Source organism: Oncorhynchus tshawytscha, unplaced genomic scaffold, assembly GCF_018296145.1.
Source record: "Oncorhynchus tshawytscha isolate Ot180627B unplaced genomic scaffold, Otsh_v2.0 Un_contig_3854_pilon_pilon, whole genome shotgun sequence".
NCBI classification, from domain to species: domain Eukaryota; kingdom Metazoa; phylum Chordata; class Actinopteri; order Salmoniformes; family Salmonidae; genus Oncorhynchus; species Oncorhynchus tshawytscha.
This window is the reverse complement of record NW_024609373.1, coordinates 1-27,427: the sequence shown is the minus strand read 5'-3', so window position 1 is coordinate 27,427 and position 27,427 is coordinate 1. Positions and strand designations below refer to the sequence as shown.

At 43.8% G+C, this 27,427-nt stretch overlaps 1 protein-coding gene across 1 annotated transcript; it reads right to left on the bottom strand.

Moving 5' to 3' along the window:
* LOC112241135 (ATP-binding cassette sub-family C member 12-like) lies at window positions 1–24,208 on the bottom strand (the record flags this gene model as incomplete). Its single annotated transcript, XM_042315040.1, is given in 16 exon segments — window positions 1–256; window positions 988–1,152; window positions 2,187–2,300; window positions 3,865–3,943; window positions 4,742–4,901; window positions 7,962–8,151; window positions 8,656–8,745; window positions 10,991–11,180; window positions 13,375–13,512; window positions 15,458–15,684; window positions 16,808–16,990; window positions 18,335–18,438; window positions 20,123–20,212; window positions 20,620–20,688; window positions 20,991–21,075; window positions 24,074–24,208. Coding segments are annotated over 16 exon segments (2,037 nt in total). The 3' UTR covers window positions 1–163.
* Window positions 24,209–27,427: the final 3,219 nt, after the last annotated feature.

Genomic DNA, 27,427 nt, shown 5'->3' with positions numbered 1-27,427 from the left:
AGACTGCAGATGGAGGTGTGACCAGACTACAGATGGAGGTGTGTCCAGACTACAGATGGAGGTGTGTCCAGACTGCAGATGGAGGTGTGTCCAGACTAGATGGGGGTGTGTCCAGACTGCAGATGGAGGTGTGTCCAGACTACAGATGGGGGTGTGTCCAGGCTCATGTGTTGACGGTGTTGGCTGCCGTCAGGAGAGCTGCAAACTGAGAATCTGGTCTCTGCATCAGGACCTCTGGACTGTCACACTCAACCACCTGTCAGGTGGACACAGAACACACAGAACACACACACACACACACACACACACAGAACACACAGAACACACACACACACACACACACAGAATACACACACACACAGAATGGTGGTACTGCTGTTTTGTCACTGTCATAATGGTGTTTTGTCAGACATAATGATGTTACTGCAGTTTTGACACAGATAATGGTGTTACTGCACACAGAATACACAGAATACACACACACACACACACAGAACACACAGAACACACAGAACACACAGAACACACAGAATACACACACACACACACACACAGAACACACAGAACACACAGAACACACAGAACACACAGAATACACACACACACACACACAGAATACACAGAATACACACACACACACACACAGAATACACATACACACACAGAACACACACACAGAACACACACACACACAGAACACACACACACACATATATATCTCAGTTCATTTATACATCAGTCTATCTCCTCTCAGTCTATCAATATTCACCAATGTTTAGTCTGTTTTGAAACCTTTTAAAAACCAATATGAAGCCAATACATGAAAGTATCTCTGAAAAGCGTAAAACAGGAGAGATTTAAGGTTTTAGTCAGTCAGTCTGTCTGTCTGTCTGTCTGTCTGTCTGTCTGTCTGTCTGTCTGTCTGTCTGTCTGTCTGTCTGTCTGTCTGTCTGTCTGTCTGTGTGTCTGTGTGTGTGTATAGCCTACCCTTCCGGCGTCCATGACCAGTATACGATCTGACTCCAGGACAGTGTTAATGCGGTGAGCGATAGTAAGCATGGTACAGTCCTGGAACGCGTCTCTGATGGTGTGCTGGATCAGAGAGTCCGTCTCTGAGTCGATCGACGCCGTCGCCTCGTCCAGCAAGATGATCTGAGGAGGAGAGACCAGGCTAACGTGTCATTCAGGTTACTAGGATACCAGCTGTGTACCAGGCTAACGTGTCATTCAGGTTACCAGGATACCAGCTGTGTAGTCTTGAAAGAGGAGGAGAGACCAGGCTAACGTGTCATTTAGGTTACTAGGATACCAGCTGTGTACCAGGCTAACGTGTCATTTAGGTTATTCAGGATACCAGATGTGTAGTCTTGAAAGAGGAGGAGAGACCAGGCTAACGTGTCATTCAGGTTACTAGGATACCAGCTGTGTACCAGGCTAACGTGTCATTCAGGTTACTAGGATACCAGCTGTGTACCAGGCTAACGTGTCATTCAGGTTACTAGGATACCAGCTGTGTACCAGGCTAACGTGTCATTCAGGTTACTAGGATACGAGCTGTGTACCAGGCTAACGTGTCATTCAGGTTACTAGGATACCAGCTGTGTACCAGGCTAACGTGTCATTCAGGTTACTAGGATACGAGCTGTGTACCAGGCTAACGTGTCATTCAGGTTACTGGATACCAGCTGTGTACCAGGCTAACGTGTCATTCAGGTTACTAGGATACGAGCTGTGTACCAGGCTAACGTGTCATTCAGGTTACTAGGATACCAGCTGTGTACCAGGCTAACGTGTCATTTAGGTTACTAGGATACCAGCTGTGTACCAGGCTAACGTGTCATTTAGGTTATTCAGGATACCAGATGTGTAGTCTTGAAAGAGGAGGAGAGACCAGGCTAACGTGTCATTCAGGTTACTAGGATACCAGCTGTGTACCAGGCTAACGTGTCATTTAGGTTACTAGGATACCAGCTATGTAGTCTCACAACGCCATCCTTCCAGTCTGGAAGAAGCTTGGAAATCGAGGCTAGGTAACTATGTAACATTGCAATTTACGAATGTCAATTAGGTAGTAAATACCTGGTCATTTCTGTACCGTAAAATCAATTTTCCTGGGATACAGTACGGCTAGCTGTACTACAGTACAGTGTATGTTGCTGTAAAAGGAGATCTTTCTGTGAGCTGACCTTGGAGTTTCGTAGCAGTGCTCTGGCCATACACATCAGCTGTCTCTCTCCTACAGAGAAGTTCTCCCCGTTTTCCACTACCTCCGACTGCAGCTTCTCAGGGAGACTGGAGATCTGAGACACACAGAGGGACGTGGTGTTGTTGGTATCATCATGAACGTGATGGTCAACATCGTCATCATCGTCATCATCATCATCATCATCATCATCATCATCATCACCATCATCATCATCATCACCACCATCATCCCCAACATCATCCCCATTATCAGCATCACCATTGTCATCATCGCCATCATAACCAACATCAGCATTATCATCAAAGTTATCACCGTCATCATCACCATTATCACACTCGCCATTATCGTAATCGCCATTATCATAATCGCCATCACTACCAACACCATCACCACCATAATCATCACCGTCATAATCACTATTAACATCATTACCATCATCACCATTACCATCATTACCATCATCACCATTATCACACTCACCATGATCATCATCACCATTATCACACTCACCATTATCATAATTGCCATTATCATAATCGCCATTATCATAATCGCCATCACTACCAACACCATCACCACCATAATCATCACCATCATAATCACCATTAGCATCATTACCATCATTACCATCATCACCATTATCATCAACACCAGCATCATTATCACCATCATCATCATCACCATCATCATCATCACCACCATAATCACCAATATATCATCATTGCCATCATCACCATCATCATCATCATCATCATCTCCAACATCATCATCACCATTATCATCATCACCATCTATACGCCAGTGACTTTCAACTGGGGTCAACACTTGATCTCTGTCAGCCAACCTACTGTAAACCAGGCCTCATGTAATGGCCCACATAGAGTCAGACAACCTACAGTAAACCAGGCCTCATCTAATGTTCCCATAGAGTCAGACAACCTACAGTAAACTAGATCCCCATAGAGTCAGACAACCTACAGTAAACCACATCCCCATAGAGTCAGCCAACCTACAGTAAACCAGGCCTCATCTAATGTTCCCATAGACTCAGACAACCTACAGTAAACTAGATCCCCATAGAGTCAGACAACCTACAGTAAACCAGGCCTCATCTAATGTTCCCATAGAGTCAGACAACCTACAGTAAACCAGATCCCCATAGAGTCAGACAACCTACAGTAAACCAGGCCTCATCTAATGTTCCCATAGAGTCAGACAACCTACAGTAAACCAGATCCCCATAGAGTCAGACAACCTACAGTAAACCAGGCCTCATGTAATGGTCCACATAGAGTCAGACAACCTACAGTAAACCAGATCCCCATAGAGTCAGACAACCTACAGTAAACCAGGCCTCATGTAATGGTCCAGATAGAGTCAGATAACAGACAGTAAACCAGATCCCCATAGAGTCAGACAACCTACAGTAAACCAGGCCTCATGTAATGTTCCCTACAGTAAACCAGGCCTCATGTAATGTTCCCTACAGTAAACCAGGCCTCATGTAATGTTCCCTACAGTAAACTAGGCCTCATGTAATGTTCCCTACAGTAAACCAGGCCTCATGTAATGTTCCCTACAGTAAACCAGGCCTCATGTAATGTTCCCTACAGTAAACCAGGCCTCATGTAATGGTCCGACATAGAGGCTGTACGTACTGTGTGTTTCATGAAGGTCTTATCCAGAGCAGACCAGATGTCCTCGTCACTATAGTTGTTGAAAGGATCCAGATTATACCTGCAACAGGGGAACAAGTCACATTGTAGAGACACAGTAATACAGGTTGACAGAGAGGTCATACCTGGAGAAACTAGTCCTGAACCCAGTCAGATAGAGACACATACAGGCTGACAGAGAGGTCATACCTGGAGAAACTAGTCCTGAACCCAGTCAGGAAGAGACACATACAGGCTGACAGAGAGGTCATACCTGGAGAAACTAGTCCTGAACCCAGTCAGATAGAGACACATACAGGTTGACAGAGAGGTCATACCGGGAGAAACTAGTCCTGAACCCAGTCAGATAGAGACACAGTAATACAGGTTGACAGAGAGGTCATACCTGGAGAAACTAGTCCTGAACCCAGTCAGGAAGAGACACATACAGGCTGACAGAGAGGTCATACCTGGAGAAACTAGTCCTGAACCCAGTCAGATAGAGACACATACAGGCTGACAGAGAGGTCATACCTGGAGAAACTAGTCCTGAACCCAGTCAGGAAGAGACACATACAGGCTGACAGAGAGGTCATACCTGGAGAAACTAGTCCTGAACCCAGTCAGATAGAGACACATACAGGCTGACAGAGAGGTCATACCTGGAGAAACTAGTCCTGAACCCAGTCAGATAGAGACACTGTAATACAGTAATATAGGTGACTAGTGTACTGTGTAGACAGTGGTATTACCTGGTCTATGCAGTCTGTTTCTATAGGTGACTAGTGTACTGTGTAGACAGTGGTATTACCTGGTCTATGCAGTCTGTTTCTATAGGTGACTAGTGTACTGTGTAGACCGTAACAGACAGTCGTATTACCTGACAGTACCGATGAATAGGACAGGGTCCTGGGGGATGACTGATAGTTTACTGCGGAGGTCCTCCAGGCCGATAGCGCTGGTGTCCACCCCATCTATGAAGATAGTCCCTGCAGCTGGTTCCACCAGGCGGAACAGGGCCACTCCTAAAGAAGACTTCCCTGTTGGGTGACATAATATCCAGGTTATATACTACACATCCAGGCTATATACAACACATCCAGGTTATATACAAAACATCCAGGTTATATACAGTACATACAGGTTATATACAGGTTATATACAACACATCCAGGTTATATACAACACATCCAGGTTATATACAACACATCCAGGTTATATACAGGTTATATACAACACATCCAGGTTATATACAACACATCCAGGCTATATACAACACATCCAGGTTATATACAAAACATCCAGGTTATATACAGTACATACAGGTTATATACAGGTTATATACAACACATCCAGGTTATATACAACACATCCAGGTTATATACAACACATCCAGGTTATATACAGGTTATATACAACACATCCAGGTTATATACAACACATCCAGGTTATATACAACACATCCAGGTTATATAAAACACATCCAGGTCACATCCAGGTTATATAAAACACATCCAGGTCACATCCAGGTTATATACAACACATCCAGGTCATATACAACACATCCAGGTTATATACAACACATCCGGGTTATATACAACACATCCAGGTTATATACAACACATTCAGGTCACATCCAGGTTATATACAGCACATCCAGGTCACATCCAGGTTATATACAACACATCCAGGTTATATACAACACATCCAGGTCACGTCCAGGTTATATACAGTACATACAGGTTATATACAGGTTATATACAACACATCCAGGTTATATACAGTACATCCAGGTCACATCCAGGTTATATACAGCACATCCAGGTCACATCGAGGTCACACCAGAAGATAAAACAAAGACAACTAACTGTTGCCTCACGATTGACACACACTTCTTGTATATTCTTTTTCAATCTACACACATTACCCCATAACGAAAAAGCGAAAACAGGTTTTTAGAAATCCATAAGTATTCAGAACCTTTGCTATGAGACTCAAAATTGAGCTCAGGTGCAATATGTTTCTACAACTTGATTGGAGTCCACCTGTGGTAAATTCAATTGATTGGACATGATTTGGAAATACACAAACCTGGCTATGTAAGGTCACACGGTTGACAGTGCATGTCAGAGCAAAAACCAATCCATGAGGTCGAAGGAATTGTTCGTAGAGCTCCGAGATTTTGTCGAGGCACAGATCTGGGGAAGGGTACCAACAAAATGTCTGCAGCATTGAAGGTCCTCAAGAACACAGTGGCCTCCATCATTCTAAAATGGAAGAAGTTTGGAACCACCAAGACTCTTCCTAGAGCTGGCCACCCGGCCAAACTGACCAATCGGGGGAGAAGAGCCTTGGTCAGAGGGGTGACCAAGAACCCAATGGTCACTCTGACAGAGCTCCAGAGTTCCACTGTGGAGAAGGGAGAACCTTCCAGAAGGACAACCATCTCTGCAGCACTCTACCAATCAGGCCTTTATGGTAGAGTGGCCAGACGGAAGCCATTCTTCAGTAAAAGGCAAATGACAGCCCACTTGGAGTTGCCAAAAGGCACCTAAAGGACTCTGACCATGAGAAACAAGATTCTCTAGTCTGATGAAACTAAGATTGAACTCTTTGGCCTGAATGCCAAGCGTCACGTCTGGAGGAAACCAGGCATCGCTCATCACCTGGCCAATACCATCCCTACGGTGAAGCATGGTGGTGGCAGCATCATGCTGTGGGGATGTTTTTCAGCTGCAGGGACTGGGAGATGAGTCGGGATCGAGGGAAAGATGAATGGAGCAAAGTACAGAGAGATCCTTGATGAAAACCTGCTCCCCAGAGTGCTCAGGACCTCAGACTGGGGCAAAGGTTCCTACAACGACACTAAGCACAACGCCAAGACAAGGCAGGAGTCGCTTCAGGACATGTCTCTGAATGTCCTTGAGTGGCCCAGCCAGAGCCCGGACCTGATCTAACATCTCTGGAGAGACCTGAAAAATAGCTGTGCAGTGACGCTCCCCATCCAACCTGACAGAGCTTGAGAGGATCTGCAGAGAACAATGGGAGAAACTCCCCAAATACAGGTGTGCCAAGCTTGTAGCGTCATACCCATGAAGACTCGATGCTGTAATCGCTGCCAAAGGTGCTTTAACAAAGTACTGAGTAAAGGGTCTGAATACTTATGTAAATGTGATATTTCAGTGTTTTACTATTAATACATTTACAAAAATTTCTAAAAACCTGTTTTTCCTTTGTAATTATGGAGTATTGTGATGTCATTAAGGGGTATTGTGATGTCATTAAGGGGTAGTGTGATGTCATTAAGTGTTTGTGATGTCATTAATACATTAAGGGGTATGTCAAAATGTCATTAAGGGGTATTTCATTAAATGTCATTAAGGGGTATTGTGATGTCATTAAGGGGCATTGTGATGTAATTAAGGGGTATTGTGATGTCATTAAGGGGTAGTGTGATGTCATTAAGGGGCATTGTGATGTAATTATGGAGTATTGTGATGTCATTAAGGGGTATTGTGATGTCATTAAGGGGTAGTGTGATGTCATTAAGGGGCATTGTGATGTAATTATGGAGTATTGTGATGTCATTAAGGGGTATTGTGATGTCATTAAGGGGCATTGTGATGTAATTATGGAGTATTGTGATGTCATTAAGGGGTATTGTGATGTCATTAAGGGGTATTGTGATGTCATTAAGGGGTATTGTGATGTCATTAAGGGGTAGTGTGATGTCATTAAGGGGCATTGTGATGTAATTATGGAGTATTGTGATGTCATTAAGGGGTATTGTGATGTCATTAAGGGGCATTGTGATGTAATTATGGAGTATTGTGTGTAGATTGGTCAAGGAAAAAAACAATTTAATCCATTTTTAGAATAAGGCTGTAATGTAACAAAATGTGGAAAAAGTCAAGGGGTCTGAATACTTTCCAAATGCCACTGTATATCGCAATGACAATGTTCACTGTGGTGTTTCATGTTAACATTATGACAGTGAGTAGGTGGTCTAAACTGAGGTCTTACCTGTGAAATACACTTAGCAACCAGCAGCAGGCATAGACACAAACAACTCTGACAAATGAGTTGGACTGAGGTCTTACCGGAGCCTGTCCTCCCCACGATGCCCAGCTTCTCCCTGGGCTGGATGTTGAGCTGTAGTCCATCGAGCACGATGGGGGTGTTCGCTCTGTACCTCATCGTGTAGTCCTTAAAGGAGATGGCCCCTTTATGAGGCCAACCCTCTGGGATGAGGGCGTCTTTAACTCTCCTGGGCGCCTCAGAGACACAACCCTGGACAGAAACATGGACGCCTCAGACACAACCCTGGACAGAAACATGGACGCCTCAGACACAACCCTGGACAGAGACATGGACGCCTCAGACACAACCCTGGACAGAAACATGGACGCCTCAGAGACACAACCCTGGACAGAGACATGGACGCCTCAGACACAACCCTGGACAGAAACATGATTATAAAAGACAACATTCTGGACGCCTCAGACACAACCCTGGACAGAAACATGGACGCCTCAGAGACACAACCCTGGACAGAAACACGATTATAACAGACAACATGGACGCCTCAGAGACACAACCCTGGACAGAAACATGGACGCCTCAGAGACACAACCCTGGACAGAAACATGGACGCCTCAGAGACACAACCCTGGACAGAAACATGGACGCCTCAGAGACACAACCCTGGACAGGTGAATAACAGTGTATTAAAAGGTCATGAAGACGTTAAGACATTATTTGTGTATTTGAGTTAGAAAGGGTTGACGTTCTCACCTCGATGTACTCCTGTAGTCTCTCCACTGACAGGAACTTGGCTTCCAGCTCCGTAGACAGCCTTACCACGTACTGGAGCATACCTGTCAACTGGACAACAGATAACACAAAACACAGGCAACAAACTCCATCACAACTGGTAATCTGACAACTCTTACCTTTAGGTTTACTGTTAGACCACTAGGGGGCAGCATTGAGACATATTGATCATTGGTAGGCCTCAAGCTCTGTCGCTCCACCTGTACTTCACTGGCAGTGAAATAGTCAATACTGGGAGTGTAATATATATAATGATACAATAATGAACGCAACAAGGAAAGGAAGCAACATGAAACAACAGAGATACACACTACAGTTCAATGACCACATACACTGTACCTATATGGAGTATTAGACTCTACATTAGACTCTACCTGTATGGTGTATTAGACTCTACATTAGACTCTACCTGTATGGTGTATTAGACTCTACCTGTATGGTGTATTAGACTCTACATTAGACTCTACCTGTATGGAGTATTAGACTCTACATTAGACTCTACCTGTATGGTGTATTAGACTCTACCTGTATGGTGTATTAGACTCTACCTGTATGGTGTATTAGACTCTACCTGTATGGTGTATTAGACTCTACATTAGACTCTGCCTGTATGGTGTATTAGACTCTACCTGTATGGTGTATTAGACTCTACCTGTATGGTGTATTAGACTCTACATTAGACTCTACCTGTATGGAGTATTAGACTCTACATTAGACTCTACCTGTATGGTGTATTAGACTCTACCTGTATGGTTTATTAGACTCTACCTGTATGGTGTATTAGACTCTACATTAGACTCTACCTGTACGGTGTATTAGACTCTACATTAGACTCTACCTGTATGGTTTATTAGACTCTACCTGTAGGGTGTATTAGACTCTACCTGTATGGTGTATTAGACTCTACCTGTATGGTGTATTAGACTCTACCTGTATGGTGTATTAGACTCTACCGGTATGGGGTATTAGACTCTACCTGTATGGTGTATTAGACTCTACCTGTATGGTGTATTAGACTCTACCTGTATGGTGTATTAGACTCTACCTGTATGGTGTATTAGACTCTACCGGTATGGTGTATTAGACTCTACCTGTATGGTGTATTAGACTCTACATTAGACTCTACCTGTATGGTGTATTAGACTCTACCTGTATGGTGTATTAGACTCTACCTGTATGGTGTATTAGACTCTACCTGTATGGTGTATTAGACTCTACCTGTATGGTGTATTAGACTCTACATTAGACTCTACCTGTATGGTGTATTAGACTCTACATTAGACTCTACCTGTATGGTGTATTAGACTCTACATTAGACTCTACCTGTATGGTGTATTAGACTCTACCTGTATGGTGTATTAGACTCTACATTAGACTCTACCTGTATGGTGTATTAGACTCTACATTAGACTCTACCTGTATGGTGTATTAGACTCTACCTGTATGGAGTATTAGACTCTACCTGTATGGTGTATTAGACTCTACCTGTATGGTGTATTAGACTCTACCTGTATGGAGTATTAGACTCTACCTGTATGGTGTATTAGACTCTACCTGTATGGTGTATTAGACTCTACATTAGACTCTACCTGTATGGAGTATTAGACTCTACATTAGACTCTACCTGTATGGTGTATTAGACTCTACCTGTATGGAGTATTAGACTCTACATTAGACTGTACCTGTATGGAGTATTAGACTCTACATTAGACTCTACCTGTATGGTGTATTAGACTCTACATTAGACTCTACCTGTATGGTGTATTAGACTCTACCTGTATGGTGTATTAGACTCTACCTGTATGGTGTATTAGACTCTACCTGTATGGGGTATTAGACTCTACCTGTATGGTGTATTAGACTCTACCTGTATGGGGTATTAGACTCTACATTAGACTCTACCTGTATGGTGTATTAGACTCTACCTGTATGGTGTATTAGACTCTACATTAGACTCTACCTGTATGGAGTATTAGACTCTACATTAGACTCTACCTGTATGGAGTATTAGACTCTACATTAGACTCTACCTGTATGGTGTATTAGACTCTACCTGTATGGTGTATTAGACTCTACCTGTATGGTGTATTAGACTCTACCTGTATGGTGTATTAGACTCTACCTGTATGGAGTATTAGACTCTACATTAGACTCTACCTGTATGGTGTATTAGACTCTACCTGTATGGTGTATTAGACTCTACATTAGACTCTACCTGTATGGTGTATTAGACTCTACATTAGACTCTACCTGTATGGTGTATTAGACTCTACCTGTATGGTATATTAGACTCTACCTGTATGGTGTATGACAGCGCCAGGCCCTTCATAGCAGGGCTGATGGTATCAGGAGAACTGAGCACCACGAACAGAGCCACCAGCAGAGTGACTGAGGCAGACAGAAAGTCCAGCCAGAAGGACAGCCAGCGTGTCCCACAGTTAAACAACAGGAAGTGGTTGGAGTTGTTGTCGCTCATCTCTTTAAATCTGGAGAACAATGCACAACGGTGTTGACTTTCATTATTTTTAATCTTCATTTATTAGAGTTATTTCCCCAGGTAGATGAAACCATGGTCAGACCAAGTTATTTCCCCAGGTAGAGGACAACATGGTCAGACCAAGTTATTTCCCCAGGTAGATGAAACCATGGTCAGACCAAGTTATTTCCCAAGGTAGAGGCAATCATATGTATGTTTTTAACTAGCATCTGTCTGCATTGTTGGAATGATAATATGTACAGTGGGGAGAACAAATATTTGAAACACTGCCGATTTTGCAGGTTTTCCTACTTACAAAGCATGTAGAGGTCTGTAATTTTTATCATAGGTACACTTCAACTGTGAGAGACGAAATACAAAACAAAAATCCAGAAAATCACATTGAATGATTTTTAAGTAATTAATTAGCATTTTATTGCATGACATAAGTATTTGATCACCTACCAACTAGTAAGAATTCCGGCTCTCACAGACCTGTTCGTTTTTCTTTAAGAAGCCCTCCTGTTCTCCACTCATTACCTGTATTAACTGCACCTGTTTGAACTCGTTACCTGTATAAAAGACACCTGTCCACACACTCAATCAAACAGACTCCAACCTCTCCACAATGGCCAAGACCAGAGAGCTGTGTAAGGACATCAGGGATAAAATTGTAGACCTGCACAAGGCTGTGATGGGCTACAGGACAATAGGCAAGCAGCTTGGTGAGAAGGCAACAACTGTTGGTGCAATTATTAGAAAATGGAAGAAGTTCAAGATGACGGTCAATCACCCTCGGTCTGGGGCTCCATGCAAGATCTCACCTCGTGGGGCATCAATGATCATGAGGAAGGTGAGGGATCAGCCCAGAACTACACATCAGGACCTGGTCAATGACCTGAAGAGAGCTGGGACCACAGTCTCAAAGAAAATCATTAGTAACACACTACGCCATCATGGATTAAAATCCTGCAGCGCACGCAAGGTCCCCCTGCTCAAGCCAGCGCATGTCCAGGCCCGTCTGAAGTTTGCCAATGACTATCTGGATGATCCAGAGGAGGAATGGGAGAAGGTCATGTGGTCTGATGGGTCAAAAATAGAGCTTTTTGGTCTAAACCACTCGCCGTGTTTGGAGGAAGAAGAAGGATGAGTACAACCCCAAGAACACCATCCCAACCGTGAAGCATGGAGGTGGAAACATCGTTCTTTGGGGATGCTTTTCTGCAAAGGGGACATTACGACTGTACCGTATTGAGGGGAGGATGGATGGGGCCATGTATCGCGAGATCTTGGCCAACAACCTCCTGCCCTCAGTAAGAGCATTGAAGATCGTCGTGGCTGGGTCTTCCAGCATGACAACGACCCGAAACACACAGCCAGGGCAACTAAGGAGTGGCTCCGTAAGAAGCATCTCAAGGTCCTGGAGTGGCCTAGCCAGTCTCCAGACCTGAACCCAATAGAAAATCTTTGGAGGGAGCTGAAAGTCCGTATTGCCCAGCGTTAGCCCCGAACCCTGAAGGATCTGGAGAAGGTTTGTATGGAGGAGTGGGCCAAAATCCCTGCTGCAGTGTGTGCAAACCTGGTCAAGAACTACAGGAAACGTATGATCTCTGTAATTGCAAACAAAGGTTTCTGTTCCAAATATTAAGTTCTGCTTTTCTGATGTATCAAATACTTATGTCATGCAATAAAATGCAAATTAATTACTTAAAAATCATACAATGTGATTTTCTGGATTTTTGTTTTAGATTCCGTCTCTCACAGTTGAAGTGTACCTATGATAAAAATTACAGACCTCTACATGCTTTGTAAGTATGGAAACCCTCTAAATCGGAAGTGGTTCAAATACTTGTTTTAACTAGGATCTGTCTGCATTGTTGGAATGTATGTTTTAACTAGGATCTGTCTGGATTGTTGGAATGATAATATGTGATATAATATGTATATTTATTTTAGGGTCAGGGTCAGAGTTAGGGTTAGGGTCAGGGTTATAGTTAGGGTCAGGGTCAGGGTTAGGGTCAGTGTCAGGGTTAGGGTCAGGGTCAGGGTTAGGAGACATGTCTTACTGCTGGATATACTGCTCTCTTTTTGTAGGGTCAGGGTCAGGGTCAAGGTCAGGGTTAGGGTCAGGGTTAGGGTCAGGGTCAGGATTAGGGTCAGGTTCAGGGTTAGGGTCAGGGTCAGGGTTAGGAGACATGTCTTACTGCTGGATGTACTGCTCTCTCTTGTTGTAGGCGTGGATGGTAGTGAGGCCCTGGATGGTGGAGGTGGTCAGGGAGATCCAGGGGGAACGACTCACGTTCTCCATCCTCTTCATCTCTCTGATGCTCCTCTGGAATATACTGTGGAGATATCACACAGGACTCAGAACACACCACACATGACTCAGAACACACAGGACTCAGAACACACCACACAGGACTCAGAACACACAGGACTCAGAACACACCACACAGGACTCAGAACACACAGGACTCAGAACACACCACACAGGACTCAGAACACACAGGACTCAGAACACAAAACTCAGAACACACCACACAGGACTCAGAACACACCACACAGGACTCAGAACACACAGGACTCAGAACACACCACACAGGACTCAGAACACACCACACAGGACTCAGAACACACCACACAGGACTCAGAACACACCACACAGGACTCAGAACACACAGGCCTCAGAACAAACAGGACTCAGAACACATAACACAGGACTCAGAACACACAGGCCTCAGAAAACATCAGACCTCAGAACAAACAGGACTCAGAACACATCACACAGGACTCAGAACACACAGGACTCAGAACACACAACACAGGACTCAGAACACACAGGCCTCAGAACACATCACACAGGACTCAGAACACACAGGACTCAGAACACATCACACAGGACTCAGAACACACAGGACTCAGAACACATCACACAGGACTCAGAACACACCACACAGGACTCAGAACACACCACACAGGACTCAGAACACACCACACAGGACTCAGAACACAACACACAGGACTCAGAACACATCACACAGGACTCAGAACACACAGGACTCAGAACACAACACACAGGACTCAGAACACACCACACAGGACTCAGAACACACCACACAGGACTCAGAACACACCACACAGGACTCAGAACACAACACACAGGACTCAGAACACACCACACAGGACTCAGAACACACCACACAGGACTCAGAACACACAGGACTCAGAACACACCACACAGGACTCAGAACACACAGGACTCAGAACACACCACACAGGACTCAGAACACACCACACAGGACTCAGAACACACCACACAGGACTCAGAACACACAGGACTCAGAACACACCACACAGGACTCAGAACACACAGGACTCAGAACACACAGGACTCAGAACACACCACACAGGACTGTATGACCAAACTGACAATATGTCACCCTGGGTAAATGACCAAACTGACAGCATGTCACCCTGGGTAAATGACCAAACTGACAGCATGTCACCCTGGGTAAATGACCAAACTGACAGTATGTCACCCTGGGTAAATGACCAAACTGACAGCATGTCACCCTGGGTAAATGACCAAACTGACAGTATGTCACCCTGGGTAAATGACCAAACTGACAGTATGTCACCCTGGGTAAATGACCAAACTGATTGCATGTCACCCTGGGTGTGTAAGCTGTAAAGATGCCGGTGTACTCACTAGAGTATGAGTGTGAAGATGCCGGTTGACTCACTAGAGTATGAGTGTAAAGATGCCGGTTGACTCACTAGAGTATGAGTGTGAAGATGCCGGTGTACTCACTAGAGTATGAGTGTGAAGATGCCGGTTGACTCACTAGAGTATGAGTGTGAAGATGCCGGTTGACTCACTAGAGTATGAGTGTGAAGATGCCGGTTGACTCACTAGAGTATGAGTGTGAAGATGCCGGTTGACTCACTAGAGTATGAGTGTGAAGATGCCGGTTGACTCACTAGAGTATGAGTGTAAAGATGCCGGTTGACTCACTAGAGTATGAGTGTAAAGATGCCGGTTGACTCACTAGAGTATGAGTGTGAAGATGCCGGTTGACTCACTAGAGTATGAGTGTAAAGATGCCGGTTGACTCACTAGAGTATGAGTGTGAAGATGCCGGTTGACTCACTAGAGTATGAGTGTGAAGATGCCGGTTGACTCACTAGAGTATGAGTGTGAAGATGCCGGTTGACTCACTAGAGTATGAGTGTGAAGATGCCGGTTGACTCACTAGAGTATGAGTGTGAAGATGCCGGTTGACTCACTAGAGTATGAGTGTGAAGATGGCTCCAAGCAGCGTGATGGCGATGAGTAGGGGAGGGAACACGGCCGAGATGGTGACGATGGTGTAGGTGACCATCAGGCAGAACTGCAGGAAGTTCTCCATGTTGAAGGGCAGCATGGTATCCACCTCATCCTGGTCCTTGGAAAAACGGTTCACCATACGTCCCGTTGGGGTGGTGTCAAAGAAACTCATGGGGCTGTTCAGGATCTACGACACAGACAGGACCCAGGGGATAGGGTTAGGGTGATGAGAGGATTAATGAAACACAACGCTACTGGAAGAGCTTTATGACATACACTACCGTTCAAAAGTTTGGGGTCACTTAGAAATGTCCTTTTTTAAAGATAAGGACATTTTTTTGTCCAATAAAATAACATCAAATTGATCATAAATACAGTGTAGACATTAATGTTGTAAATGACTATTGTAGCTGGAAACGGCTGATTTGTAATGGAATATCTATTATCAGCAACCACTATTCCTGTATTCGAATGGTACATTGTGTTAGCTAATCCAAGTTTATCATTTTAAAAGGCTAATTGATCATTAGAAAACACTTTCGCAATTACGTTAGCACAGCTGAAAACTGTTCTGATTAAAGAAGCAATAAAACTGGCCTTCTTTAGACTAGTTGAGTATCTGGAGCATCAGCATTTTGTGGGTTCGATTACAGGCTCAAAATGGCCAATGGCTTTTCTTTCAAAAACAAAGGAAATTTCTAAGTGACCCCAAACTTTGAATAGTAGTGTATATCTTCAGAGACCTATCCACTGCTAATATGTAAAGTAGCATGACTCATGGGGTTGCCCAGGGTCTGAACCCCAGAGAGTCCAGGGTGTATACAGTTCTTTATATCCCAAAGTAAAGGTACAACACCAACCCAGCTATTTGTTGTGGAACAAGACAGGGATGTCCCCTCTCCCCTCTCCTCTTCCAAGATTCAATGCTATGGAATTCCTCATCAATAATGTTTGGTGATCATCCCTCACTGTCCCTCTCCCTCGTCCTTTTCAATACAATTGACAAGAGTGGTGTTGTGTGGTAGTGTGATTGATAACAGTGGTGTTGTGTGGTAGTGTGATTGATAACAGTGGTGTTGTGTGGTAGTGTGATTGATAACAGTGGTGTTGTGTGGTAGTGTGATTGATAACAGTGGTGTTGTGTGGTAGTGTGATTGATAACAGTGGTGTTGTGTGGTAGTGTGATTGATAACAGTGGTGTTGTGTGGTAGTGTGATTGATAACAGTGGTGTTGTGTGGTAGTGTGATTGATAACAGTGGTGTTGTGTGGTAGTGTGATTGATAACAGTGGTGTTGTGTGTGGTAGTTACGTTTCTGAACATGGTGTCGTGTAGCTTGGAGGAAGCGTGCAACGTGACTTTGGTGAAAGAGTAGCCCTTGATGAAGCTGAAGACCAGCATGGCCACCACCACCAGGCCGTAAATCATCTGGTAGAAGCTCAGGTCAGGGTTCAGGGAGATGTTCCCTGCGGTGGAATTCGACACGTTCGCTGTCTGGAGAGCCCGTTAGTTAATATATGGCTTAGTTACTGTGTAAGGTACTAAGAATGTTTTAACTAGTCTATAAAAACATATGCAGAATGTTCTGTTGCATGTTTTACTTGTGCCACAGATGTAATCTGATCTGCTAAAATAGGACAAACTGTTGATACAATTGAGAATTCTTTGGGGAAAACCAATCGCAGCGCTCCAATAGATAGCAACTGTCGTCGAGTCCAACATCTCGGACAAGCTCACGTTTCAAATGCATGAAAGCCAGTAAGGGAAATGGCAGAAAACACTGAGTTCTCTTCAAAACATAAATATGTTAAACCGCAACATAATTTAACAGTGCACCAAGTGGTACTTGCTACTGTGATTCCTGAAATGCCAAGCCTGTTGACATTAGTCTTTTTTTAAATCCGAAATTATACTTTCGTTACATTGTTTGCTAGCTCCGCTGGTTAGCTAGCTCTCAGTCTCATTGACCGCCAAACTTTGATAGCACGAGCTGGCCACTCAATATAACATGTTTTCGCAAAATATATGTTAGTTAGCTAAGTTAGCCATGTTATGAATACAACTCTCATCTGCTATCATCATGATGCAAATTTGAGAGCAAAATCAAATCATCGTCATTGTAAGGGGGATTTCTCCCAGTGGTTTGAGTGATGAACTGGTCTTCATCATCGTCATTGTAAGGGGATTTTCCCAGTGGTTTGAGTGATGAATTGGTCTTCATCATCGTCATTGTAAGGGGGATTTCTCCAGTGGTTTGAGTGATGAATTGGTCTTCATCATCGTCATTGTAAAGGGGATTTCTCCCAGTGGTTTGAAAGATGAATTGGTCTTCATCATCATCATTGTAAGGGGGATTTCGCCAGTGGTTTGAAAGATGAATTGGTCTTCATCATCGTCATTGTAAGGGGATTTTCCCAGTGGTTTGAGTGATGAATTGGTCTTCATCATCGTCATTGTAAGGGGGATTTCTCCCAGTGGTTTGAAAGATGAATTGGTCTTCATCATCGTCATTGTAAGGGGGTTTTCTCCAGTGGTTTGAGTGATGAATTGGTCTTCATCATCGTCATTGTAAGGGGGATTTCTCCCAGTGGTTTGAAAGATGAATTGGTCTTCATCATCGTCATTGTAAGGGGGATTTCGCCAGTGGTTTGAGTGATGAATTGGTCTTCATCATCGTCATTGTAAGGGGGATTTCTCCAGTGGTTTGAGTGATGAATTAGTCTTCCAAAGAAAATGTTGTCAGAGGTTGCTATAGTAACCAAAGGGGGTAGGGGCCTAGCGAAGGGTCAATTGACAAACATTTGAAAACATAAGGAAAAGTCACTACAGTAGACTTACCCCTGATCCCTGCTCCAGCCAGTAGCTGAGCCACCAGTTGCTGAAGGCAGTGGTCCCCACCAAGCAGATGAAGATGATGATGATGAGAGACAGCAGTATGTACCCTGGAGACCAGAGACACCAGAGGTGAGACCAGAGGAGAGAAAAGATCAGAGACCAGACAAGAGACCAGAGGGGAGAAGAGAGACCAGAGGAGAGAGGAGAGACCAGAGGAGAGAAAAGATAAGAGACCAGAGGAGAGAGGAGAGACCAGATGAGAGAGGAGAGACCAGAGGAGAGAAAAGATGAGAGACCAGAGACCAGGCGAGAGACCAGAGGGGAGAGGAGAGACCAGAGGAGAGAAGATATGAGAGACCAGAGGAGAGAGGAGAGACCAGATGAGCGAGGAGAGACCAGAGGAGAGAAAAGATGAGACCAGAGACCAGACAAGAGACAACGAGAGGAGAGAAAAGATGAGAGATCAGAGACAATTGTAAAAGAGAACTTGTTCTTAACTAGCTTACCTGGTTAAATAAAGGAGAGAAAACAACAAGAAAAAAAATATCAAGAGGAGAGCAGATGAGAGAGGAGAGACCAGAGGAGAGAAAAGATGAGAGACCAGAGAGGAGAGGAGAGACCAGAGGAGAAAGGAAAGACCAGAGGAGAGACAAGAGGAGAGACCAGAGGAGACAGGAGAGACCAGAGGAGAGAGGGGAGACCAGAGGAGAGACCAGAGGAGAGAGGAGAGACCAGAGGAGACACAAGAGGAGAGACCAGAGGAGACACAAGAGGAGAGAATAGAGGAGAGACCAGAGGAGAGAGGAGAGACTAGAGGGGAGACCAGAGGAGACACCAGAGGAGACATCAGAGGAGAGACCAAAGGAGAGGGGAGAGGAGAGACCAGAGGAGAGAGGAGAGACTAGAGGAGTGACCAGAGGAGACACCAGAGGAGACACAAGAGACAAGAGGAGACGCCAGAGGAGAGACCAAAGGAGAGGGGAGAGATCAGAGGAGAGACCAGAGGGGAGACCAAAGGAGAGGGGAGAGACTAAAGGAGAGACCAGAGGAGACACCAGAGGAGAGAGGAGAGACCAAAGGAGAGGGGAGAGACTAGAGGAGAGACCAGAGGATAGAGGAGAGGGGAGACGAGAGAAGAGACCAGTGGAGAGACCAGAGGAGAAACCAGAGAGAGGAGAGACCAGAGGAGACACCATAGGAGAGACCAGAGGAGAGAGGAGAGACCATACAAGAGACCAAAGGAGAGAGGAGAGACCAGAGAAGAGAGGGGAGACCAGAGGAGAGAGGAGAGACCAGAGGAGAGAGGAGAGACCATACAAGAGACCAGAGGAGAGACCAGAGGAGAGAGAACCTCCTGCAGCTTTACAGTACTGGTGGTAGGTCAGGGTTATCTCTGGGTTAAGGTTCAGAGTGTGGTGTGTGTAAGGTGTGTCTCTAACCTCCTGCCGCTTTACAGTACTGGTGGTAGGTCAGGGTTAACTCAGGGTTAAGGTTCAGAGTGTGGTGTGTGTAAGGTGTGTCTCTAACCTCCTGCAGCTTTACAGTACTGGTGGTAGGTCAGGGTTAACTCAGGGTTAAGGTTCAGAGTGTGGTGTGTGTAAGGTGTGTCTCTAACCTCCTGCAGCTTTACAGTACTGGTGGTAGGTCAGGGTTAACTCAGGGTTAAGGTTCAGAGTGTGGTGTGTGTAAGGTGTGTCTCTAACCTCCTGCAGCTTTACAGTACTGGTGGTAGGTCAGGGTTAACTCAGGGTTAAGGTTCAGAGTGTGGTGTGTGTAAGGTGTGTCTCTAACCTCCTGCAGCTTTACAGTACTGGTGGTAGGTCCTCCAGGCAACAGAACCCTCCTGAGAACCCTCCTGAGTCACCAGCTGGTCCTTAGACTCTACCAGACAACAACAACAACTATCAACAGACAACATCATCAACAACAACCATAATAAACAACAACATAATAAACAACAACCATAATAATAAACAACAACCATAATAAACAACAACAACCATAATAAACAACAACAACCATAATAAACAACAACAACCATAATAAACAACAACAACCATAAGAAACAACAACAACCATAATAAACAACAACAACCATAATAAACAACAACAACCATAATAAACAACAACAACAAACATAATAAACAACAACAACAAACATAATAAACAACAACAAACATCATGTTGATAGAATTTATTGATTTGTTCATTTAAAATGTCACACAGTGTACAGCCATAATAATACTGTTTGAGGATTAGAATGTGAAGGAATCGAGGACTAAAATTACCGCTGACGTCATGTGATACCGATCGACTTCCTTCCGACTCGTCTGGTTTCTCATCAGACATGTCAAAAGCTGTCGGAGAGAAAACAGACGTGACGTAAATCCCAGTAATGACACACAACAGACCTTTTAACGCAGAGCTACATAGAACAAAAACCTTTTGTTTCCAATAGTATTACATACATACATATTATGAGAACAGACCGTGTCTATGTTGAGATATGTATGGATCTCTAGTTTATCATACATACAGGATGTGAGAACAGACCTGTCTATGTTAAGATATGAATGGATCTCTAGTTTATCATACATACAGGATGTGAGAACAGACCGTGTCTATGTTAAGATATGTATGGATCTCTAGCTTATCAAACCTGGGTTTTCTAGTCCTTTTCCCTTGTGATCATCCAGGTCCTTCTCCTTCCTGTCGACGGGGTCTGGCTCCTCCTCAGTTTGTTCCTAACATACAGGATTAAGTGATATACATTAAAACTTCTTATGGCTGCAAGGGCAGTATTGAGTAGCTTGGATGAAAGGTGCACAGAGGTGCCCATATTCAATGGCCTGCTCCTCAGTCATAGTTGCTAATATTTGCATATATTATTCGTATTGGATGGAAAATACTCTGAAGTTTCTAAAACTGTTTGAATGATGTCTGTGAGTATAACAGAACTCATATAGCAGGCAAAAACCTGAGAAATGTTCAACCAAGCTCCCATTGAAATTACAGCGAGATATGGATGAGTTTTCACTTCCTACACCTTCCACTAGATGGCAACAGTCAATAGAACTTTGTCTGATGACTCTAATGTGAAGGGGGGTCGAATGACACAGGAAATAGTCACCACTGCCACGAGTTGACCATGCTTTCACTATGCACGTTCACAGGGGAGTTTGGAGTGTGACTGTTTGAGGTTGTGGACAGGTGTCTTTTATACTGATAACAAGTTCAAACAGGTTCCATTAATACAGGTAACGAGTGGAGGACAGAGGAGCCTCTTAAAGAAGAAATTACAGGTCTGTGAGAGCCAGAAATCTTGCTTGTTTGTAGCTGACCAAATACTTATTTTCCACCATAATTTGCAAATAAATTCATTAAAAATCCTACAATGTGATTTTCTGGATTTTTTTTCTCCTTTTGTCTGTCATAGTTGAAGTGTATCTATGATGAAAATTACAGACCTCTCTCATCTTTTTAAGTGGGAGAACTTGCAAAATTGGTGGCTGACTAAATACTTTTTTGCCCCCACCGTATAAAGCCCGTTTGATCCATAAAAAAAACAGCTTAGAAAAATGCAAATTCACTACAAAATATTTTTATAAACTTTGCCAAAATATTTCAAAATACTTTTGTAATACACTGTTAAACGTTCAATTAAATTGTATTCAATACGAAAATAAAAAAACTCATCACGTCTTGTGCAACACACAAAAGGGTCCCCCGTTCCGAGTTGGCCTACTTCCTGCTAAGACAAAGAAATAACCTCAGCCATATTCCAAACACTGGTGACATCGCGTGGAAGATGTAGGAACTGAAAGTATATTTCTATTAAATTTTCAATGGCAAAGACATTATAGGGGAGAGATGGGGACCAAAAAAAATATTCTGAACAGTTAGTCCTCTGGGTTTTGCCTGCTACATAAGTTATGTTATACTCACAGACATGATTCAAACAGTTTTAGAAACGTCAGAGTTTCTATCCAAATCTATGAATAATATGCATATCTTATATTCTTGGCATGAGTAGCAGGAAGTTGAAATTGGGCACGCTATTTATCCAAATGTGAAAATTCTGCCCCCTAGCTTTAAGAGGTTATTAATAATGTGGGAGAAATATATTTATTGACGTCTCTCGAGAGCCTTGACAATACAGTATACGACTGTGTATTTGATGTTTTATGTGGAAAACCCAGGAGGAGAAGTGGCAGCATGTGCAACAGCTAATGGGGATCCTAATAAACTAGACTAAAACATGATACATGATATCTAGACTGGACATAGTCTCCTTCAGGTGGACTAATCCTAATAAACGAGACTAAAACATGATATCTAGACTGGACATAGTCTCCTTCAGGTGGACTAATCCTAATAAACGAGACTAAAACATGATATCTAGACTGGACATAGTCTCCTTCAGGTGGACTAAATAAAAACGAGACTAAAACATGATATCTAGAGACTAAAACATGATACATGATATCTAGACTGGACATAGTCTCCTTCAGGTGGACTAATCCTAATAAACGAGACTAAAACATGATATCTAGACTGGACATAGTCTCCTTCAGGTGGACTAATCCTAATAAACGAGACTAAAACATGATATCTAGACTGGGCATAGTCTCCTTCAGGTGGACTAATCCTAATAAACGAGACTAAAACATGATATCTAGACTGGACATAGTCTCCTTCAGGTGGACTAATCCTAATAAACGAGACTAAAACATGATATCTAGACTGGACATAGTCTCCTTCAGGTGGACTAATCCTAATAAACGAGACTAAAACATGATATCTAGACTGGACATAGTCTCCTTCATGTGGACTAATCCTAATAAACGAGACTAAAACATGATATCTAGACTGGGCATAGTCTCCTTCAGGTGGACTGATCCTAATAAATTAGACTAAAACATGATATCTAGACTGGACATAGTCTCCTTCAGGTGGACTAATCCTAATAAACGAGACTAAAACATGATATCTAGACTGGACATAGTCTCCTTCATGTGGACTGAGACTCTAACTGGGCATGTCTCCTTCAATTAGACTAAAACAGACTGGACATAGATGGATAATCTAATAAACGAGACTGATATCTAGACTGGACATAGTCTCCTTCATTGGACTAATCCTAATAAACGAAAAACCAGAGGTAGAGATGGATAACGGGAGATCTTACCTGTATCTATTGGCTCTGAAATCAGAGGTAGAGATGGATAACGGAGATCTTACCTGTTTCTATCTCTGAAACCAGAGGTAGAGATGGCTCTGTAAAAACCAGAGGTAGAGATGGATAACGGGAGATCTTACCTGTATCTATTGGCTCTGAAACCAGAGGTAGAGATGGATAACGGGAGATCTTACCTGTATCTATTGGCTCTGAAACCAGATGGATAACGGGAGATCTTACCTGTATCTATTGGCTCTGAAACCAGATGGATAACGGAGATCTTACCTGTATCTATTGGCTCTGAAACCAGATGGATAACGGGAGATCTTACCTGTATCTATTGGCTCTGAAACCAGATGGATAACCTTACCTGTATCTATTGGCTCTGAAACCAGATGGATAACAGGAGTATCTTAAACCAGATGGATAACAGGAGATCTTTCTATTGGCTCTGAAACCAGATGGATAACAGGAGATCTATTGGCTCTGAAACCAGATGGATAACAGGAGATCTTACCTGTATCTATTGGCTCTGAAACCAGATGGATAACGGGAGATCTTACCTGTGAATGCTCCATCTGGAAGTTGTTGATCATCTGTGCGTATCGGCCTTTAGCTTTCATCAGAGCTTTGTGTGTCCCTGACTCCTTTATCTTTCCACTCTCCAACACCAGTATGTCATCACAGAACTCCAGATACTGATACACACAAAGACAGATAGAGAGGGGGAGGGGGGAGGAAGAGAGAGAGAGAGGGAGAGAGAGAGAGAGAGAGAGAGAGGGGGAGGAGGAAGAGAGAGAGAGAGAGAGAGGAGGGGGAGAGAGGGGGAAGAGAGAGAGAGGGAAGGAGAGAGAGAGACAGAGAGAGAGAGAGGAAAAGGAAGAGAGAAAGGGAGAGAGAGAGAGAGAGAGAGAGAGAGAGAGAGAGAGAGAGAGAGAGAGAGAGAGAGAGAGAGAGAGAGAGAGAGGAGAGAGAGAGAGAGAGAGAGAGAGAGAGAAGAGAGGAAGAGAGACAGGGAGGTGGGGGAAGAGAGAGAGAGAGGGAAGGAGAGAGAGAGGAAGAGAGAGAGAGAGAGAGAGAGAGAGAGAGAGAGAGAGAGAGAGAGGAGAGAGAGAGAGAGGGGGGGAAGAGAGAGAGAGGGGGAAGGGAGAGAGAGAGGGAAGGAGAGAGAGAGAAAGAGACAGGGAGAGAGAGAGAGAAAGAGAGAGAGAGGGAGAGAGAGAGAGAGAGAGAGAGAGAGAGAGAGAGAGAGAGAGACAGGGAGGTGGGGGGAAGAGAGAGAGAGGGAAGGAGAGAGAGAGGAAGAGAGAGGGGAGGGGAATAGTAACATTAATAACTTGAGGAGGGGAGAGAGGATATCCCTGTCAGGTTCCTCTTTCTGTAAACATACTTTGGATAAAATAAAACCCTTTTATAACCCTTATGTGACTCAAAAGGGAATCAAACTTACAACTGAATCAACTGAATCAAACTAAAATACCTCTGAACCACAGACAGATAAAGGGAAAGGACTGCCAAAATAAACAGTTATACCTTCAAATCAGTGGATTCAGCTATTTCAGCTGAGAGGTGTACAACATCGAGCACACAGCCATGCAATCTCCATAGACAAACAATGGCAGTAAAATAGCCTTACTGAGGAGCTCAGTGACTTTCAACGTGGCACAGTCATGGGATGCCACCTGTCCAACAAGTCAGTTCTTCAAGTTCCTGCCCTGCTAGAGCTGCCCACGGGCAACAGGTAAGTGCTGTTAATGTGAGGTTGAAACGTCTAGGAGCAACAACGGCTCGACCGTGAAGTGGCAGGCCACACAAGCTCACAGAACGAGACCGCCGAGTGCTGAAGTGCATTGCGCATAAAAAGCATCTGTCCTCGGTTGCAACACTCCACTACTGAGTTACAAACTGCCTCTGGAAGCAACGTCAGCACAATAACTGTTCGCCAGGAGCTTCATGAAATGGGTTTCCGTGGCCGAGCAGCCGCACACAAATCAAATGTATTTATAAAGCCCTTTGTACATCAGCTGATATCTCAAAGTGCTGTACAGAAACCCAGCCTAAAACCCCAAACAGCAAGCAATGCAGGTGTAGAAGCACGGTGGCTAGGAAAAACTCCCTAGAAAGGCCAAAACCTAGGAAGAAACCTAGAGAGGAACCAGGCTATGTGGGGTGGCCAGTCCTCTTCTGGCTGTGCCGGGTGGAGATTATAACAGAACATGACCAAGATGTTCAAATGTTCATAAATGACCAGCATGGTCGAATAATAATAATCACAGTAATTGTCGAGGGTGCAACAAGTCAGCACCTCAGAAGTAAATGTCAGTTGGCTTTTCATAGCTGATCATTAAGAGTATCTCTACCGCTCCTGCTGTCTCTAGAGAGTTGAAAACAGCAGGTCTGGGACAGGTAGCACGTCCGGTGAACAGGTCAGGAGTCCATAAGCCTAACATCACCATGCGGAATGCCAAGCGTCGGCTTGACATGGAGCAGTGGAAACACGTTCTCTTTCCAGTGATGAATCACACTTCACCTTCTGGCAGTCCGATGGACGAATCTGGGTTTGGCAGATGCCAGGAGAACGCTACCTGCCCCAATGCATGGCGCCAACTGTAAAGTTTGGTGGAGGAAGAATAATGGTCTGGGGCTGTTTTTCATTTGGTTTGAGCCCCTTAGTTCCAGTGAAGGGAAATCTTAATGCGACAGACATTCTAGACCGGATTTTCCACAAACATAAAACGTCCAGGACAAAAAAAGAATGACTTTGCGACATCATATTTTGCAGTATTAGTTTAGTGTCTTGTTGCAAACATGTTTAGGAATATTTTTTATTCTGTACAGGTGTCCTTCTTTTCACTCTGTCATTTAGTTTAGTGTTGTGGAGTAACTACAATGTTGTTGATCCCATCCTCAGTTCTCTCCTATCACAGCCATGAAACTCTGTAACTGTTTTAAAGTCCCCATTGGCTTCACTGAGCGGTTTCCTTCCTCTCCCGCAACTGAGTTAGGAAGGACGCCTGTATCTTCATAGTGACTGGGTGTATTGATACACCATCCAAAGTTAGGAAGGACGCCTGTATCTTCATAGTGACTGGGTGTATTGATACACCATCCAAAGTTAGGAAGGGTGTCTGTATCTTCATAGTGACTGGGTGTATTGATACACCATCCAAAGTTAGGAAGGGTGTCTGTATCTTCATAGTGACTGGGTGTATTGATACACCATCCAAAGTTAGGAAGGGTGTCTGTATCTTCGTAGTGACTGGGTGTATTGATACACCATCCAAAGTTAGGAAGGGTGTCTGTATCTTTGTAGTGACTGGGTGACTGTATTGATACACCATCCAAAGTTAGGAAGGGTGTCTGTATCTTCGTAGTGACTGGGTGTATTGATACACCATCCAAAGTTAGGAAGGGTGTCTGTATCTTCGTAGTGACTGGGTTTCAATGTCTGCTTGTTTTATGTTATTTTTACCCATCTACCAATCGGTGACGTTCTCCACAAGGCCTTGGGAAAACGACCTGGTCTTTGTGGTTGAATCTGTGTTTGAAATTCACTGCTCCACTGAGGGACCTGACAGATAATTGTATGTGTGGGGTACGGAGATGAGCTAGTCATTTATTTCGCACACATAGAGTCCATGTAATTTATTATGTGATTTGTTAAGTACATTTTGTACTCCTGAATTTATTTAGGCCATAACAAAGGGGTTGAATACTTATTGACTGAAGACATTTCAGATTTTAACGTATAATTAATTATTAAAAATTCAGAAAAAATATATAATTCTACTTTGATATTATGGGATATTGTGTGTAGGCCAGTAACAAACAAGCTCAATTTATTAATATTTTAAATTCAGGCTGTAAAACGTCAAGTTAACCAAATACTGTATCCACCCGGACTTTCTGCATTGACC